This window comes from Sarcophilus harrisii, chromosome 5, assembly GCF_902635505.1.
Source record: "Sarcophilus harrisii chromosome 5, mSarHar1.11, whole genome shotgun sequence".
NCBI classification, from domain to species: Eukaryota; Metazoa; Chordata; class Mammalia; order Dasyuromorphia; family Dasyuridae; genus Sarcophilus; species Sarcophilus harrisii.
The window spans coordinates 50,136,790-50,157,425 of NC_045430.1; the positions used below are offsets into that span (position 1 = coordinate 50,136,790).

Below are 20,636 nucleotides of genomic sequence, written 5' to 3' on the forward strand. Positions count from 1 at the left end.
CTCCTTTCCCGTATCCCTGCTCTGAAACATAAACCATCCTATTCAGTGTAAAGAAGCTCTCATTAAGGAAAAGTATATCTTAAACCAATTGTGTAACTCCTTGGCTTATTGTGTTGTGAAAGGTTTTATTTCATTTTTTTTCCCTGAATCTTTGTTTAAAAAAGTTTCAGTGATGCCTTTTTTTTTTTTAATGGGGGGTATTACATTAGTCCTTTTTCACCTCATTCCCCTGCCAAAGATGGAATCCTTTCTTGTGATCATTAAAAACAATCAAGGTAATTCAATAAGTATCTATACATACATCTACTGGCCTCAGAACCTTATCTATAAAATAAAGAAGGATGGACAAGATGATTTTAAAGGTTCTCCAAGCTGTACCTCTGATTCTGTGATCCAATAGGGAAACCTTGGGTAACAATGGATTCACTATTCAATCTTAGTTGTTCCTCTCCTTGCTGTCCTGAGGTAGAAAGTATACTTTGTTTTATGTTTTTTTCAGATCCTTATTGAGAATTTGTAGCCTCTTAATTTGAAAGGAAGTGAAATTCTACAAAATGTTTGACAATATCTTTCTGTTTTTCATTCTTTCTCAATATTTACAATGAATACTGACTCTTCATATGATGACACCATGTAAAAAAAAAGCACAGGATAACTCTGCATAGGGATCATTATTTGTTGGAATTTAAAAGTCCACCACTACTAAAATTTTCCTCAAATGCATTATTTGGAGGTAGAGAGATTTCTATTCCTTGGGAGTTCTACTAAGGGAAACCTGGACTCTGACCAGTATAACTTAGCAGGAATGACTTTGAAGCACATTTTCATCTGTCTCATTGAAGGGTGAACTTCACTCTTCACAGGAAGTGCTCACCAGAAGTCAGGTAATAAAGTTGGTAGATAAATATAAATTAATTAATATAAGTAATATTAACATAATTTTGGGGAAGGGGACACTAGTAATTGATGGCATCAAGACAGGTTTTCTGTAGGAAGTAGTATTTAAACCAGGTCTTGAAGAAAGTCAGAGACTAAGAAATGAAGATGGTGAGGAAATTTCTTCAAGATCATGGAAATAGGAAATGAGATGTGTTATATGGGAAGCTGCAGGTAGGTCAGCTTTGCTAGATTGAGGAGTACGTGGAGGATAATAATATAGTAGGGAGCCTGAAAGCATGAGTTGTAGCTAGATTTTGGAGCATTTTAGAAGCCAAAATGAGGAGTGTGTATTTTGACTTAGTAGTAATGGGGAACCACTTGAAGAATTGATAGGAATGCTGCATGTAGAAAGGGGAAAGGAAGCGATTCATGGCATTAGAGAACACATTCGGGGGCGGAGCCAAGATGGTGGAGAAGGCACACAAAACTTTCTAAGCTCCTAATCCTAACCCCTCAACCAACTATTTAATTCAGCCTTAAAAATAGCTCTTCACTGCTAAAATTCCTGAAGATTAGAAGCACACAATTTACCAGCAGAAGATAATCTGGAAGATCTCCAGGAAAGGTTTGTCCCAAGGGGCCAGGAACAGACTAGCACAGGCAGTGAGAGACTAGCATCCTGAGCAGACCAGGGGCGGTGGTGATTTCTGTGGCTAGAGAAGTTATAGAGATGATTCTGCTATAGGCTAACTGCTCTGCCTTGATTACAAAGCAGTAAACTGGCAGAGAAATTAAAGCCTAAAACAGAGGATACTCTAAAAAACTCCAGAACCTAACAAGATCTGGCTATAACCACCCAAAACCGGAAGTAACACAGCCCTGCAGCTACATCCTGCAGTTTGGGGCTTTTGTGGGGGCAGTTACAAACCCACTAGCCACAGCCCGGGGCAGCTTCTATTGGCCTAGGGCAATAAACTTCCCCAGCAGGACTGTGCTTCCTTGGGCAGAGACACTTCCAGTCCCTGCAGGGCTCTTCACTGTTCAGCTGCTAATAGCCACAGCCTCAGGCGAGCTTTGGCTTGGGGTAGTGAAACTCTCACTGCTCAGCATCTAGCCCCAGGGCAGTTGTTATCTCACAGGTGGGGGGGGGGGGTCTTTGCAGGGCACTTTCCCAGCTCTACCCTGCAGGCCTGAGTTACTTCCGGGTGGGGAACTCTTTCCCAGAGCACTCCAGTACCTCCCCGCTTTTTGTAGCTGTTTGGCAGGACAGCTACCCGTCCATACACCTTTCACTGCTCTGCAGAGGAAGCTGATAACCTCCTGGCCCTGAAGGCAGACCCTACAGACTTTAAAAAATGATTTTAAAAAATAAAAATGACGATTGATAGTTTCTATACATAAAGAGAACCGGTTTTCAACCCCGAGGAGACTAATAGCAGACAGTCTCCAGACAATTGTTGGTCCCCAATACAAAAGGCTCTCCTAGAAGAGACTATTAAAAACTTTAAAAGAGAACTAGAAGAAAAATGGGGAAAGAAAAGAGAAGCTATGCAAGAGAGCAACAACTTCTGAAATGTGAATCGAAAAAGGTAAAAACTCCCAAGAAGTGCAGAGAACACGTTCAGCAAGGGCACCAAGGCAGGTAAATATAATGCAGGTTCAGAAGTAAGATAATAGCGTCCACTTGGCAGAATCCTATATAGAAAGCAGTCATAGAGGTAAAGCTTAGAGAAGTGGTTTGGTGCCAGATTGGGGAGGACCTTTGAGACTTTGAGTTAGCTAAAATAAATAAATAAATGTGCTGTACTCCTTCTTCCTCCCTCCTATCCTCTCAAAATTATCACCTGTTGATTAGCCTTCTGGTGAAAACCACCTGGCCTGGTCCTTAGCCAAGTCTGTGGCTGAATTCTCTCCAATTTTGATGTAGGACACATCTGTACTTGTGTTTTGCTGAACCAAAGTGATCTCTTCATAATTAAGGATCATCTGAAGAAGATACCACTGGAAAATTTAGAACTCGTCTTATGTAAAATAATTTTATGGGCAGAGAATTATTTCTAGACTTTATATGTCCTCTAAAAATACACCAAATTCAATATAATCAAAATATTTAAGCTGGTTTTTAAATTAATCCAACAATATAACAAGTAAATCTAAAATGTCCCACAGAGTTGTTTAATCTTGAACCTTATTCAGAGTGGTTCTATTGTCTCAGTTTTTAGAGCCTTTCACTATTCAATATGTAATTTGATTTACTAGAATTACAGTGAAATAGTATAGCATTTATTCACAGAATTTTTATTATGTAAGAAAAGAATGTATCCTAATACATAAACAAAGAACAAGCCTTTGAGTGTTCAAATTAGAACCTAAACTATTAGGATAAGTCAGTAATTCAGGACTAGAAATAGTAGCACCATTGTTTTCATCCTAATTGCTTAAACATTATGAAGCATAAACATATTATAATTTCATATTTAGTATGTCAGTTTTTCTAAGAAACAATATCACTAACAGAATTCTTGAATGTATCAGATATGCCAAGGAAGTTATGTAGAAGTATTCAAGACTTTCTTGTATTAAAGTTTCAAATGACTAATTGTTCAAAAAATTGCTAGGAATGCAGGAAATTGATGTATTACATGGCTTCCCATTAACAAACTTAACTGAAGACCTTCCCAATACTGACCTCAAGAATGTGATGTTAGTTCAGTTTTTTTTTAATGAGTATAGTACCTCCTGACTTTAATGTTGATGAAAGCAAACTATATCAGGATCTGGTTTATATGTTAAAAGTCTAGTGGTAAATCACTATTAGCAAAGGTTTTACCAAGTTAGGAAGTTTCATTAGGGAGATACTCTACTTCTAGTTAGTACAGCCTCAGAAATTTCCCCATGGCCATAGTCTTCATTCTTGACCTGCTAAATTACCCATTTATTAATTCATGGTACCACTTGATCCCAGCATGGGCTGTTGGTATTTGGCTTTATTGCATCATTTTTATCCTATGGTTAAAGAGATAATGGTGAACTAGCTGCATTTCCACACATTTATTAAGCACGTGTGTGTGTGTGTGTGTGTGTGTGTGTGTGTGTGTGTACAAAGCACTGTAAGATTTTTGGTATGCAAAGAAAAAAAATAACACTTCTTGCCCTTATGGAGTTTATAATTTACTGGAAGAGGTATGATAAATGGGAGTAGGAAATGCAATAAACAAGTTAACTGGGGGAATAGAGAGAGAGACAGATGAGCAAGAACCAACAAAAGATGGAAGAAAAGAGATTCAAGGAGATGATATCTGAGATGAATTAGAAGGAATAAAAGGATTTTTGAAAAGATGAGGGAATTTTCCTTCATTCTGTAAGAGAACCAATGATATGAGTGAGGGTTGGTGTCTTGACTTGCCAGTGAATTGGATTTAAATGAGGCAGAGTTGGGCAAAGTCACGGAGCCTTATTCTTTCCTCCAGAGTCACTGGAGTTTAGTGGCAAGACATAAGTCAAAGTGACTGGTAATGTCCCAGGAGAGAGTATATATTCCAGGAATGGAGGTTGATTTAGGTAAATACAAAGAAGTAAGAGATACTGAAACTGTGTGAAAGGGATTTATTGTGTTAAGACTAGAAAAGATAAATTAATCTATATTGTGTAGGGATTTTAAAAGATGATAAAAAGGTCTAGTGCTATAAAAGTTTTAAAATGATGAAAATGTCTGCCATTGTAGGGATATAAAATAGTCACTTTACCTATATAATAATATTTACATTTATATAATGCTTTAAAATTTGGAAAGCACTTTACACTTCCTCACAACCCTTTAAAAGTAGGTACTATCATTATCCCCATTTTAGAGATGAGGAAACTAATAACTGAAAATGATTTGCCCTGAGTCACTGATGTTAGAAGCAGAATTTGAACTTGAGTATATCTGACTTAATATCTAACATCCACTCTACCTAGCCACCCCAGATATGAGAAAGACAAAGGATTTTAGAACCTTATAGTAAGGGAGCCCGATACTGGTATTGTACACTGGTATCCCATTTTAAGAATATAATTTGTAGAAGTTTTTAACCTATTTTGTATTCAGTTCTCCTTGAGCAACCTCTGGACCCCTTTCTCAGAATAATGTTTTTAAATGTATAAATTAAAGGTAGAAAACTCCCATAAGCTAGAAAACTTTTCCTGTTTTTTAACTAGAAGTCATATCTCCAGATCCATTTTCATCTCTTTTCTGGGTGACAAATGTCTTATACATTTGATTAGGATTGCAAAGGAAATCAATCATATTGAAAAATAGTTATCACTGTAGATGAAGTATATGTTTAAATAGATGTATTATATATGGTATATGTTTATAAGCATATGTGTTATGTATTCTCAAGTAAATAGGACCCTCCTCCTTCCAATTTCAAGAACCGTTGTTTTAAAGAACCAGTTCATACAGATATAAGAATATCACTTTATAAACTAAGGATTTTTTGTCTGGTCATGCAAATAGTTTGATAAGTATACTTCAGGAGGGGAGAAAACCGTTTATAGGAAATAACACATGAAAAATATCACACGATTTCATCATCTGTATTCAATAAAATGTACTTTTAGCATATAAACACTAAACTTCAGTTTTCTTTCCAGGCTTGCATCTAAAGACCACTAGCTAAACATTTTCATTTACTCATTAACTTTTTAAAAAATATAATTGAAAACTAGCTTTTCTGTGTATGTGGAAGCTTTTTGGTGGTGGTTTACCACAAAAATGACATTTGAATAACACTAGATCTGTTTTAAACATTTGGTATGCAAGATGTTCATTTTCTTTCATCCTTAACTCAGTTACTTGTACTTAACTATTTCTAGAGTCTGAACTCTGCCCAAGGCTCTTTGTTAAATTTCATGGCTTCTATTTCTCATTGAAACTTAGTGCAACTTAAATTCAAAGTATGAGTCCAGTTCTCCAGTAGCAAGGATTTGAGTGATGCATGACAGAGTAGAGAAAGGTCAATCCCTAGTTTTGAATTGGATCACCCCAAGGGATGTCTGCCATTTACCCAGTGGCTTTTGGAAAGTATTCTGAATATTCTGTGCTTTTAGAATTTGTGGGAAGTAACCTTCATTTAATTTAGCACTTTCTTATTTATAAAGCATCCTACCTTGCAAACAAAACTGTGGGGTACAAAAATCTATTTTTAAAAACTGAGGAAAACTAAAAAACTGAGTTGGATATCATAGACTGCCTGCCATCTAGGGGAGGGGGTGGAGGGAAGGAAGGAAAAAGTTGAATCAGAAGTGTTTGCAAGGGTCAATGTTGAAAAATTACCCATGCATATGTTTTGTCAAGAAAAAGCTATAATAATTTTAAAAAAAAATTATCATAGAAGTTTGTGAACTCAGTCTTCTGACTTGAAGACCAAGGCTGTTAACTTTACACCACACTGCCCAAATGGGTGACAAGCAGTAGCTTGCTTCTTGGGCAAAATGTTTGGTGACCTGGAACATAGGAATTTATACAAGTAGGCCAACCCTTCCCTACTTGCCTTAAGTCTAACAATAATACCCAGTGTGATTCTTCTTTTCCACAAGAAAAAGATATGAAATAAAAGTTCAGGCTATCATTGGAATATATGAAAAGTTATTGCCTCTTCTATTTCTAGATTACTTCTGTTTTCTCCATCCAAATGAAAATTTGGAAGGGTCAGGCCAAAGTGCACCATGAAAGCCCTGATAATTCTGTCCATAAGCTAGAAAACTTTCTGTTTTTGAAATTTTTCTTATATCTCCAGGTTCATTTTCATCTCTTTTCTGAGTGACATAAATGACTTACATTTGATCTTACAGGAAATAACTAGTAAATGCAGGCACTGAAATTTGGGTTTGTTGCATTAGAAATAGTTAAATTTAGAGTATAACCTGGATTCAAATTTAGGATCTTCCACTTTATTACTTTCATGACTCCTTAGAAAGACAATTAACTGTTCTGGGCCTCTGTTTCTCAGGTTGGACTTAAATGACTTCCAGTTTTCCTTTTAGTTCTGACTCTGATCCTTATGATGTTTAGATTTAGCATTTTGGAACTGGCTTAGAAGAAAAATGAGACATCCAACTTTCATGACCACTCCTTTAGAATTATATGTTTAAAATAAAATGTACTTTAAAAACTGCATAGTTTACATTTGATTTTGGAAAAAAGTCTTGAAGTTTTTTTTCTTTGCCCTTGAATTCCAGGTTTTCTTTTAAGAGTATACTCATATTCTTTTTGTACAGCAAAATAACGTTTTGGTCATGTATACTTATTGTGTATCTAATTTATATTTTAATGTATTTAACATCTACTGGTCATCCTGCCATCTAGGGGAGGGGGTGGGGGGTAAGAGGTGAAAAATTGGAACAAGAGGTTTGGCAATTGTTAATGCTGTAAAAGTTACCCATGCATATATCCTGTAAATAAAAGGCTATAAAATTAAAAAAAAAAAAAAAAGAGTATACTCATAAGCTCCAATAGGAGTTTGTTGAGAGAGAACATTTATTAAATGCTTACTGTGTTCTAGGAACTATGCTTGTGAACAATAAATTCCTTTCATTTCTAATAAGGGGTAACAAAACATGAAGGAAAGCAGGAGGAAGTAAAAAAGGAAGATACTGTGAGGGTCAGGCAGCCTACCAGAAGAGTGAGCCTGCAAGTACTTTTAAAAATCACCTTGAGTGAGTTCTGGTGTATTATTTCTTCTTTGATTTTTATTTTGTTCTAAACTCACAAGACTAGGTACTCTTGAAGTTTTCTTTGGCTGCTTATTTCTTTCCTCAAAATCATCTTTTGTTCATGGCATTAAGGTTTTGATGCTATGCAGATAATTATAGTGTAAATAATAAGAGTTGTTTTTCATAGCCCAGTTTTTAAGAGTTGTAAAGACTAGAAAATAAAAGTCAGGAAGTCAGTTACCATACTCTGCCTTTGTTAGCAAAGAATCTGGTAGTTGACAGTTATTGATGGGATGTTTGGAGTTCTTAGAAGTATTTTAGGAAGTCTGAAAGCTTTAAGGCATTATGGGAATTCAAAGGAGAAAGATACCCCATCTTCCAAAATAGTAATTATTGCCAAAAGCCACCCTTTCCCAAGAACATACTAGCCGAAGTCACACAAACTTCTCTTTTTCTAAACCATTAAATATTGGTTTGAGAAACACTTTGCCCCATTCCTTCTAGGCCCTTTTGTGAGGACCTAGAATTCCAGCAGAATCACATTTCAGTTCTGAGTGGTTTTTTTCCTTCCTTATTTCTTCATGGTTCACTAAAAGTCCTACTCTCCCATACTTCCCTGTGGCAAAGAGGTGAGCCGAGGCTATCCCAATAGAATGTAAGCTTCAGCAGTGCATATCAGGCTTCAATTACATATTACATATGAACTTGATGACAGATTTAGTGCCTATTGTCCCTAGGATCAATTTGATTAGCGTACCTAAAAATGGACTTGTCACCAGTTTGCCTATGAGTTTATGAATTTTTTGGTTTAGAAAAAAAAAAATTGCAGATTAAGGATGGGAGTGAAAGCTGCAGAAGTAGTATTTTTTAAGGGCATCATGAAAGCTCAAGTCTTCAGTCAAATTACCAGCTGAAGATTACCTGAAGCTTGTTTCAATAAAATAACCATAATGTTTTGCCATCGAAATAAATAAATAAATCTTGGTTAAGATAATGCTTCATTTTTGCTATAGTTGATATTTAATTTGTACTCTCAAATTTATAATCAATAAATATTTGGTAAGCACATCAATGTTTCAAGAAGAATGGTAGGCTTTAGTGAGGGGAAAGACCAAAAGAAATAGTCCTTGCTCCTAAGAAACTTATATTCTGTTAGTGGGGAGGCATTGGGAAGAAGGGAAAGTTTTGTGGTGTTCTGGATAGAGGGAGGACATCTCAAATTTAGCTATTGATGTTCCAAATTCAAAACAATTATGGCTTTATTGATCTGTCATTTTATTTATTTTTTAAGTCACAATAACCCTTATTTTAGCTGTAGATTTACAAGATGTCATGAACAAAATTCTCTTGTGTTTTAGTATGTATTAATTATTAATAAGCATCACTAAGATTTAAAAATATTTTCTCTGGTTAGAGATTTTTAGGGATCTTGGTAGTGTTGTGATTAACTAGAGTATAAATTAAGGGAATAATTATTACTTTTTCAAAAGACAGAAAAACTATCAAAATAAGGGACTAATTTCACTAAAACATTTGGATTTTTTTTTTTTAGCTCTAGAGAAACAAGGCATGTTAATTGATGCAAAAAAATTATTATAATTTTACTTTGAAGTAAACATTTTCATCCTATTTATTTTCTTTACTGTATGGATAAAGAAAATTTCATTACATCAAAGCTCAGTCCTTTGAGATTTTCTTAAATTTCAATATTCTGTATTCTTTAATAGTCAACATTTCCAATTTGAATGTTTTTTCCTGGTATCCTGACTTGTCAGTACAAGGTCTTGCCATACTTGTGCCTGTTGTTTTTCTGTAGATAAGATTCATTCTTTCCTTTTTTACAAATGAAAAATAACCAGTAATAACCAGTTCCTTATCTTTTTTTTTTTTTTTAAACATTCCATAGCTGTGAGTACACAGTACAGAGACAGTATGCAGTAGTGGAAAACCTTTGGGCAGGGCTAGACTCTGCTGTTTGCTTTGTTGACTGTGAGCAAGTCACTTGAATACTTTAAACTTTGGAAGACCAAATGAGATATATAGAGCTATGTGTGTGTATAAACATACACATGCACAAATGTGTATATATATACACATACATGTACATACTATATATGTATTATGTTTAAGGCTTGTTTTCCTTCATCCCTCTCTTTTCTTTTTTCTTCCTCCCTTCATTCTGCCTTTCTTCCCTCCCTCTCAAAGTTGGACAAGAGCAAGTTTAGTTTAGATTTTAGTATTTTTTCTTTCCCTTCCAAAGATTAACTATAGAAGAGTTTGGGGAAAATTTAATTGATGAGGCTTAGCTCTCAGCATCCTTTTGTTGCTGGGGCAATTGGAGTAAAGTGACTTGTCCAGAGTCACACAGCTTGGAAGTATTAAGTGTCTGAGGTCAAATTTGAACTCAGGTCCTCCTGAGTAGCTTTAGAACTCAGAACTAAAAGTTAATATATTGTTAGGGTGGGGGGTTTTTTTTGGTTGTTGTTTTATTTTGTTTTGGTTTTTTTTTTATCATTTATAGCTTTGTGATTCCAAGATTAAAGCCATATACATTCTAACCATTTAGGAAATAAATACATACAGATAAGATCACTTGCTTTCTAGAAAAGGGTCCCACCCTTAATGATTCCTGCCTTGGGATCTTGGCTTATCTGTCACACTGTTCCATATTTTCCCAGGCGGGGAGAACCTGTTCCCCTACCAAACTGGAATGGCTTCTTCCTTAGAAAGGTTCAATGAAACATTCTGGAATCTCTTATCTGCCCTCGTTAAGTAATGGACACAGATAAGAGTTTGTTAAATGTTGAAATACTGAGTTTCCTTAGCTTTTCCTGGATACAAGAACAACTGATCACACATTCAGACTTAAAATAGCTCAGTTCCAGCTGTCAAAGCATAACCAAAGTGATTTTTTTCATCCCAAAGGCCTTCACCTTGTGGTCAAGACTTTGTCACCCACATGTGTAGTTGGTCACATTTATTCAGCTCTGTAAGCATATTTTTATGCAAGCTTGATAGCATTTCTATCAGTCAACTTGAGTTTATGGGGGGGACTACTTTCTTCTATTAAATTTTTCTAGGACTTTGCATATGTTGACTAGAGCATTCTATATAATGTGTGTGTATATATATATATTATACACAAAATAATATATAAATATTATTGTTAAAACAGAAACAATAATGATATTGGTAATTCTGTGTTACATAATTACAATAATTACATAATAACAGGTAATTTACCTGTTGACTTTTTTCTTTTTTTTTTTTTTTTTTACCCCAAAGCAGGGCTGTACATCGATTTATTTGTTTATTAACCTGGATGAAAGTCTTAGTAGAGCTGTGGGCTATCCCTTCTAAACTTTTAGAGATGAGCTAGAATAAAGACATTTCAGAGTAAAACTGGGAAAAAAAAAACTGAACAGTTTTTTTTCATTTAATTCTGTCCTGTTGAGCAAAAATAGTGAATAAGTGTGAGAGCCAGGGCTAAATCCAAGTAATAAGTTGGTTGGTCAGGTGGCAAATGTGCTATCAAGAATGTTGACTAATTTCTGTTTGTTGAAGCTGTTCTGGTGAGGTGGATCAAATTTAAGATTAACACAGTATAGTTATGATGCCAGGAAGTGTTGTTTCTTACCTGTGTTACGGAGTTGACAGATGTGGATATAGAAAAGCTGGTGTGGTACACTGGGTGGTACTAAGCCAGCCCTGAGCTAGGTGACTTGAGATAAGTCATCTAATTTCCAAGTATACCCTGCAGCACTGTGAGGCTTTTTAGTTGCAAAGTATGTGCCTCTTTGCATTAGTAGGAATTCCTTCCTCAGGAATTTGCTACACCAAAAAATCCAATTAAAAAAAAAAAAACACTTGGAAATATCTACAGTCATTTGCCTACATTATCTAGTTTTCATTTTTAATTACAAAATTGAGCTATCATTTGTGCTAATAATTCTCTTCAATTAAAGAAATCCTAGCATATTTACAAATGTCATTGTGTGTTTTGTATTTGGATTTTTTATTTTTTTGGCCTTCTCATTGCTTGGAGATATATAATAGGGTTTTCCAAACTTTACTTGTCTCATTTATATTTCTAAATGTATTGATTGGCCAGCTGTGGTGGTACATACCTGTATGTAATTTATTCTCTTGGGAAGCTGAAGTTGGGGAGAATTACTTCAGTCTTACTAAGCTATCCTCCCTAAGTCTTATCACCAATGTGTTGGGGGCTGGGGGAAAAGGTTCCACCCTTCTGGAGGGTCCAGCTAGCCCAGGGCATAATCAGAACAAATCAAAATTTCTATACTGATCTCCTAATGAAATCAGATCTATGAATGGTCCTAATCTAGTGAAATAAGGAAACCCAGCCTCAATATAAGTAAGCAAATAAAACAAAAGTAATGCTTGACCAAATATTCATTTCAATATTAGGTCTCTTCCCCCAATTTTATTTTTTCAATCTTATTGTATTGATGATGTTTGCAAGTTGTATACTTGAGCAAAATTTCCTAAAATGTATTACTCTTTTTTTTGTTTATAATAGGAAACATCTAAGTCTCCTTCAAGTAGACACAAAAGGTAAGTTTTTTGTATTATGTAATGCACATATATACAAATCTATGTCATATATGTACATATTGGCTTCAAATACTGTGTTTTACTTAGTTGTCTCTACTATGTTTTCTTGTGTTAACATGTCTGCTTTTCTTATTAAGTCTTCTCTCCCCTCCTAAATCTCATTCCTGGGTGTATATTGAGATACGATATATTTGCATGTGAATAACAACTCACATTTATAAAATAATTTAAGGAAACTTAAGAGGAGAACAAAATAATCATTTTTGCTTCTAACCCACAGGGTTGTTGTGCTTACTGAGAATGTATGTGAAAGCATTTTAGAACTAGCAAGTTCTATATAAGTGTGAATTGTTAAGATTCCTAGTAGTAAAAGACAGCCAAGAATATTAGATTCAACAAACATTTACCAAGTATCTACATTTGAAAGTCATGGTGTGCTAAGTTAGAGTAGGGAGTAGGGGAGAATTTACCTAGATATTCCTGCCTTTTATCAGCTTGTAGTCTAATGGGAAAGATAAGACATGCAAATAGGTAACTTTAAAATTTCCATATGTTGAAGATCTGTTTTCCCCTTTCTTGTGGGCTCTCTTTGCAGGTGCAAACGATAACCCCTCCATTATTTAAGGTGGTCATTGAGAGTTACTGAAAATTCATCATCCTGCAACCAGAATGGTCACTAGCCTCTCTAAACATATCTGGACTAGTCCTTTCAAGACTGACTAAGTCTGTTTACCAGGCTTGTCAGGGTCTTTCCAGCATAGTAGAACTTGCCATAACCTGCATCTTCATAACACATACACCCTTTGTTATTCACCATCATCACTTCCAAGCCATGATGAGACTTATGAATAGGACCTGAGTAGAAATTTAAAACTGAGGTTAATTTTTTTTTTTTTTTTTTTTTTTTTTGGCTGAGGCAATTGGGGTTAAGTGACTTGCCCAGGGTCACACAGAAAGTGTAAGTGTCTGAGGCCAAATTTGAACTCGAGTCCTCCTGACTTCAGGGCTGGTGCTCTATCCACTGCATCATCTAGCTGCCCCTGAAGTTTAAATTTTTTTTTTTTAAAGGCAACTGCCATGATACAAAATACTGGTTCCCATTCATATAATACTTTAAGGCTTATAAAGTACTTGACATAAAATGATTTCAGTAGAAGTTTACATTTTGTAAATCTGTATTTACATTTTAAAAATTCCTCCTATAATGCTCAAATCATAATGATCATAGTCATATAGTGCTTTAAGATTTGCAAATATTTTTACATACATTATCTTGTTTGGCCCTTCTAATAATAATCTTGTATTTACCTATTTTATAGTTCTAGATACTCAGAAAAATCAAGTGTTTTGCCCAGGGTATTACAATCAATATGTGCATTCAGTAAACATAGAGAGAAATAAACAAAAATGCTATGGATACTTAAATCATTCAAGTTGACAGACATTTGCTAAAAGGACTAGAGGCTAGACTAAGAAAAAGTTCAAATTAGGCAAAAACCCTGTCCTCATGGAACTTACACTCTAATAGTAAGATCTGGCACATACATACAACTGGATATCTCAGAATAATTGAGAGTTCATGATATTGACATTAGTGATTCTTTTAAACTAACACATAAAGAGTTTAAGTTGGGGCAACTTGGTGGTGCAGTGGATGAAGCACCAACTCTAAAGTCTGGAGGACCTGAGTTTAAATGTGGGCTCAGACACTTAATACTTTCTAACTGTGTAACCCTGGGCAAGTCACTTAACCCCAATTGCCTCAGTGGAGAGAGGGAGGGAGGGAGGGGAGCCCTTAAACTACTGAATAACAAAGATTTTTTTTTTTTTAAGTCAAATAGTAAAACAAATTATCTTTGCATTACTTTACTTCTCTTTTCATATCGGTTGTTCTTGGGTGGATATAAACTTCAGTTATTGAATCTGCCAACTGTATAACCGTATATGTTCTATAGCTGGATAACACTCAATTACAACCTTTTCAAATGTGATAAATGCAATTTATGACTGACTTCTTTATTTCTTCTCTCCTGAAACAGTTTTTAACCTTAATATTTCTCAAATTGAGAAGATAGTTTAGTTCTGCCACTTTTTGTATTTTATGTTTTCTGACCAGTTTTCCCCACCTTCAATTTTTCCCTCTTATTTTTATTCTTTTATTAATTTAAAAGATTGTTTTTCTCCTACTGATGTATGAATGAATTGAATAGTAGTTATCTTAGTCCTAATGATGTTAACAATGTGGGGAGGGAAATGTTATGATCTTCTAGTTTTAATGATTATGTAACTTTTAATAAGAGGAATGGTTTACTTACTGAAAATTCTTTCTCTGCTATATGTTATGTTACCAAGTTGTAAAATGGACTTGGGAAGAGATGTTTATTAAAAAAGGTATCAGACAAGACCTAGGGAATAAGCTAAAGGGTGGAATAAAAACTACATAGTTGAAAATGGCTACAGAAAATCAAGGCTCTTGTGACAAATACCAAATATCTTGTGACAAAGTAACTTTTGTTAAGATATGAGTTTTTTTCTTATTTGCCCCCAAATCAAGTGTTCTTAAATGAAATTTTTAATGTGAGATAGGCACATGTGATCTGGCAGATCAGTTTTATCCATCATTTTTTCAGTCTTTGATCCTCTTCTTTGTTGTTGTTTAGTCCTTTTTTTGTCTTGTTTGACTCCTTGGTGACTCCATCTCAGATTTTCTTGGCAAAGATAGTGGAGTAGTTGGCCTTTTCTTTCTCCAGCTCATTTTAAAGATGAAGAAACTGAGGCAGAGTTAACTGACTTGTCCAGGGTCACTCTGCTAGTTAAGTGTCTAAGGCCAGATTTGAACTCGTAAAGATGAATCTTCCTGATCCCAGGCTTGGTGCTTTTATCCATTGTGCCTTCTGGCCTGACAGAACATACCAGTCAACAAAGGTCTAGTGGCTTGACTTGACTTTATGCCAGTCACCTAAGTAATCTGGGAAGATCATTACTAGCAGTTGGCTATCATTTCATGGGGGTGTCACATTCTGATTCTATGATAGAGAAACCCCACTGTATTTCAGTGACATAGGAATTGTTCTTGGGATCAGGGGACATTAGCTCTGGCCAAAATATGCTAGTTGTTTGACTCTGTACAAGGAACTTGACTGCTCTGTTAAGTACTTAAACCTCAGTAAAAGGTCAGTAATCATACTTGACTGCTGATATCACAAGATTTGGGGGAAAAAAGTGCTCTGTAAATGTTAGACTGTAAATATTCATAATTGGGGTATGTGATTCATATTGATAAAAAGCTTAAGTCATCAGATACTCTTCCCATATATGTAGTCTTCAAGATTTAACAGTTTTTCTTCTAAACCTTCAATGATTTAAAAGGGGGAAAAACCATTCAACAATATTTGATATAGTGAATTTTTTTTAAATATATGTGTAATTTTCCTAACTGAATGGTTACTTAACCTATGTTTATAATTTTTAGCATAAAAAAAGTTTTTTTCAGTATTTGAATTGAGCCTATAATTTATTTTTGTGATCTAAGTACCTAGTTTTAAATCTGGTTCAGCACAGATGCAATAAATAGCAAATAAATACTCCCTTCTCCTCCCAAAGCAAGTAAATAACAGATTAAGTCAGACATCCAGATTTGCTTTATATCATTAGTAATTTTTTCCTTTTTCTTTAATTTAGTTTTCCTTAATTTAGATATGTAAAAAGAATTTTTTTTTAAATGCGTGACACGTGTACAATACAGTAAATAACAGCAAGTATCTTAAAAGTTTTTCCATTTGTGAAGCAAAAATGATACCAGAGGGAACTTACTATAATGTGCATTTGGAAGCAGGAGACCAGGGTTTGAAACTTCCCCATGCAGTTTACTACGTGTGATGTCTCCTTTGGGCCCCACTTCTTTATCTGTAACTATATGGATTGGACTTACTGACTTTTGAGGTTTCTATTATCACCACCATCACAAAATTCTCTGACCTCTTGGCATTATTTCGAGACTATCTCCTACCACTTGCAGATTTTGTGACCCTGCTCTTTACCTGTCTGGCTATACTTTATCTTCTTTACATCATTGATATCATCCTCTTGTCCCCCAAACCTTACAGATCTTTAAAGGGGAAAAAAAAATCTTTTAAATTTTTAGAAAATTACTAGTCTTGACTTTCAAAGACTGAAGATGAAGCAAGTTTCCTAACTCCTGGCAGGTGATGGATTAGGAATATGCAAAATAGCACTTTTATAGATGTGGCTTTGTGGAGCTTTCATTTGTTTTTCCTTGATAGTGCTAAAGATAGAAAAAACCTGCTTAACAAAAGAAAAGAGCAGCAATAAAACATTAAAAGTAGAAGAAAAATTCAGAAAGGTAGGTACAAACAGGGTAATTTAGTTACTATCTTATTTAACACACATTTGAAAAAAAGAATTAGACATAATAGAAGTTCCACAATTTCATAATATTCTTTTTTCTTTGTATTTAGAAATATTTGCTCTAATAAGTTTATAATTAAAAGGGGAAAGAAGAACCTACTAAAATATTAAAAAAAAAAACAAAAAACCACCAGAGAGTATTATCTGATAATCATACAGACTGTTCCCTCCTGGAAGGTTGTATTTGGACCAGCCTGGTCTATTATCTCAAGTTCAAAATTAGAAAGAACACATTTGTAGAAGACCAATGCATTAACAAAAGGATATTTACTTAGCTATAACAGGGGATGGGTATTCAACAAGGATCCAGGTATGATTCAATTGAGTATAACCTTCTTGTCCCTAGGATGTCCATGGTGGGTCACACTACTCAAACCCAAGGAAGCAGGGAGGAAACTACGAGTGCTTTGACTTGTTCTCACTCACTTGATGCTTAAGTTACAGTTGGAGCTTTCCGACTGTGAGCTTTACTGTCTTGATGATAATTTCATTACCTTTTAAATAACTACCCTAGCCTACTTGCCCAGGAATACAGGTAGTCCTCCTACCATATCCTTTATTACCTTTCTGGATTTGACTCAAGTTTCAGGTTACTTGAGTTCTCCAGTTAGTTGATCTATCAGGTAGGATGTCAAAGACAATAAGTCCTAATACTTAAAGGTTATGTTCTATTCAGAGAATTTTAGCTGTAGCTGTAGTATAATTCTGACTTCCCTACGTAGACCTAGAGGGCCATGTTAATGCTTTCTTCTTAGCTCTTTTCCATAAATTCCTATAAATATTGTTAGTTTTAATCTGTTTAATTAGTAGGCTGTCTAGAATTGGAATTCTGGAGTGATAGGAGTGTTATGTGACCTTCCTTGAATATCACACAATGGCTAGATTATGTAATGCCAGCCAACAGGTCCTGTCACCAGGAAGAAGAGGTAGGAGAATTGATTTTAATAAGGCTTAGATCTTAGCAGTTCTTTATAATAGAATAGTGGCTAGAACAGGGCATTGAATATTTCAGGCCCATAATAAATGAATATTGATTCCAATTGAATTCCTAATCAAAAGATAATGGCTATTTTTAGGGAAGGTATAAACTTTCTTTAATGTAATAACCTCTATAACCTCAGCACCCATATTTGCTGGATAGGAACAGTCTTTAAAGTCAATTAAGTTTCATTAGTATGCCAAAGCTGGATCTGTTGATAAATCCAGAAACTTGAAAGTGGGATTATTATAATCAGAAAGAGGTAATGTTGGGGGAGTGGACTATGATGGGGAGTAATCTGCATGAAATTTGGTCAAGCAAATTCATTGAAGTGGTAGGTGAAAGTGAGAAAATGTGGCATGTTCCTGACTAAGGGAGTATTATATTCTGCTGCTTCTTGTGAGCCTCATTCCCTCATGTTATGGGATGGTTTATGTATAGGCTTAGCTCATTTGAGCTAACATTTTTTTATAGTTGAATTTACTTAATTTCTAGTAGTCCATTCTGTCAGAGGACAAAAAAAACTTGAAAAATGAGTTAACTAGAAACAGATTCTAATCAATAAATCTAGGGAATAAAATTAGGTAAAGGTTGATTTAAGGAATACACTTTTCAGTGTAGAAAAACTTTGGGAAATTTATGTGGTCTTGTTGGTTGGCAACAATGGAAGTTTGTTTACCTTTGAAGATATCATTACCAATTGGTGAGCTCAAGTATGTGTGTGTGTGTGTGTGTGTGTGTGTGTGTATAACAAGAGGTCAATTGAGAATTTTGAACATTGGGCAATATGTTCTCCAAGTTTTGTTTGTCAGTATTTGGAAAGGGGGAGAATCCCATTTGTACAATTGCCTTGAAGATGAGAATGAGTTTGTTTCTTTGTTTTAAATCTAAAGATTAAGACTACTTCACTACTATGATATTTTTTTTCTTTACCCCTAAGGGAAATATCTTTACAACTATTGTTTAAAAAACCAGTCATACTTGTTGGGTTAGACATTGTGTTTTGAGAATCACTCAAGAATCTTTCAGGTTTTGTCAATCAGAACCAAGCCTTGGAAATTACCAGAATTCTTTAGAAATGATAAGCCCAAGTCAAAACAGGTCCAAAGGTCTCTGTCAGTTGGTGAAACAATGTAATCTAATATTCTCAAGACCATGCTTTTTGAGCCCTTTGTAGCTATTTTATGGGCAAGTTAATGACTATTTTTGAGTGAAGGAATAACATTGTCAGTTCTGACTAAAAAAGCTTATGTTGGTTGCTTATGTGTAAAGTATAGATTGGAGTAGGGAGTAGGGTAAAGCCGTAGAATGAGAGACCCCCTGGGAGCCTCTTAGAGGAATTTAAGTCAGAGGAGATAAGGAACTAAATTGAGTTGGTAGCAATAGAAGTGGGGAGGATGAGATGTGGGTGAGGTATTAGGAAATTAGAATTTTTAGGATTTGACAGTTTATTATTTTTTCAAGGGTAGAGAAGATCCCTTCTGGAACTCAGCTTGAGCTGTTCTGTTATCTTGGTACTTCTCACATTTGGTGCTCTATACTTCCACGTCTGGATTCCCTAGTTTCTTTCAAGGATCACCTTACTTACTCTGTATTATATGAGCTTTTATCATCTATCCCTACATAGTTGCTAATAGCTTCCCCTTTGAATCAGTTTTTCAGGAATGTCTATTTATGACCCTTTTTGGTTTCCTCCAGCTAAACTGTGAGCCTCTGGAAAGAGTGTTTTCACCTTGTTTTTGAATCCTCGTTGCTTACTGAAGTTACCTGATTGGGTGTGTAGGGGGGTGAGAGGTGGAGGGTGGGGTGGGAGGGGGTGTTTATATTATACACATATACATGTGTTTTTATAGGTATCTGTATCAAATAGTAAGTACTTAATAGTATAGTCTATAGATAAGTAGTATAGTATGGATTTTTATATCAATTAGTAGATACTTAATAAAATGATTAAGAATTAATAATGACAGCTCTTTTTTCTTTGGTAATAGGCAAGAAAGTATAAGATGATATCAATAGAAATAACTAAATTCAGAGAAATAGTTAAATGGGGAATTTAGAAATTCCCCATTAAATATACTTTATCATTTGGAAAGCTAAATATACTGTTTAATTTAGTGGCTTTAATGCATATGAAATACAGTGAGTCTTTTCATCTTTATCCAAATAACTAGAAAGCTTCCCCTCCCCCCCCGGGGGGGGTAGTTTTTACTGAGTGGGAAATATGGAGAGATAAACAAGTTAATATAGTTAGTTTGTTTTTAAGGCAATTTTTGTGCATATATTATAGGATCTGTACAGATTGTACTTCATGTACTGCTTCCTCCAAAAAGCATTTTTGCATTTTCCTAGTCTCCAATGATTTTTTTTTTTTTTTTTTTTTTTTGGAGGAGGAGGAACGGTTAAGTGACTTGTTTAGGGTCACAGAGCTAGTAAATGTTAGTTTATGAGGCTAGATGAATCCTCCTGACTTCAGGGTCTGTGCTCTGTTTCACTGCCATCTAGCTATCCTTCCAATGACTTTTTTCCATTTGGATCTCTTAGCACTTACCCTTTTAAATATTAGATCCCATATCTCTTTACCTCTTAATACTTGCATGCTTTTTATTTGTTTTTGTTTTTTGTATTGTTGCTTTATGTATATTATAACCAACTTTTAGATCATAATTTCAGATCTTATATAAACTTTAAATCTTTTCTGAAACCTAGCACATGGTCTCTGCACACAGTAAGTGATTAATTACTATTGAACAGTAAATAAATTATTGACTCTAGTACTTGAAAATAGGCAGTAATCATAAGAATGACCACAGAATACTAAGGGACTTCTGACAGCTCAAAGCAAAATTATATTATGTAATTATGTTCACTATAAATTTACCATTGACCCTTTGTTCTAAGAATCTGTGCCAACAGACTACAAGTCTTGTCAGGTTCTGTCATGCTGGAAAGACTTAGAATGTAATCCTTGGGACAGTTTGTGGCTACTTTCCAAGGACTAGTTAGCCAAGGATGGGGAAACTCATTATCAGGAGATGATGAATTCTTTGGCGGTAACAACCAGGAAAACAAAGAA

General features: G+C 34.9%; 1 protein-coding gene across 6 annotated transcripts in view; it reads left to right on the plus strand.

Annotated features, from left to right (window-relative positions):
• PAWR (pro-apoptotic WT1 regulator) overlaps positions 1-20,636 on the plus strand; it is a 138,549-nt gene that overhangs the window by 103,094 nt on the left and 14,819 nt on the right. For all 6 annotated transcript variants that reach the window (XM_031939500.1, XM_031939501.1, XM_031939499.1 and 3 more), the window contains one exon: positions 12,119-12,153. In XM_031939500.1, coding sequence (XP_031795360.1) covers positions 12,119-12,153 — 35 coding nt within the window. The remainder of the gene's footprint in view (positions 1-12,118; positions 12,154-20,636) is intronic.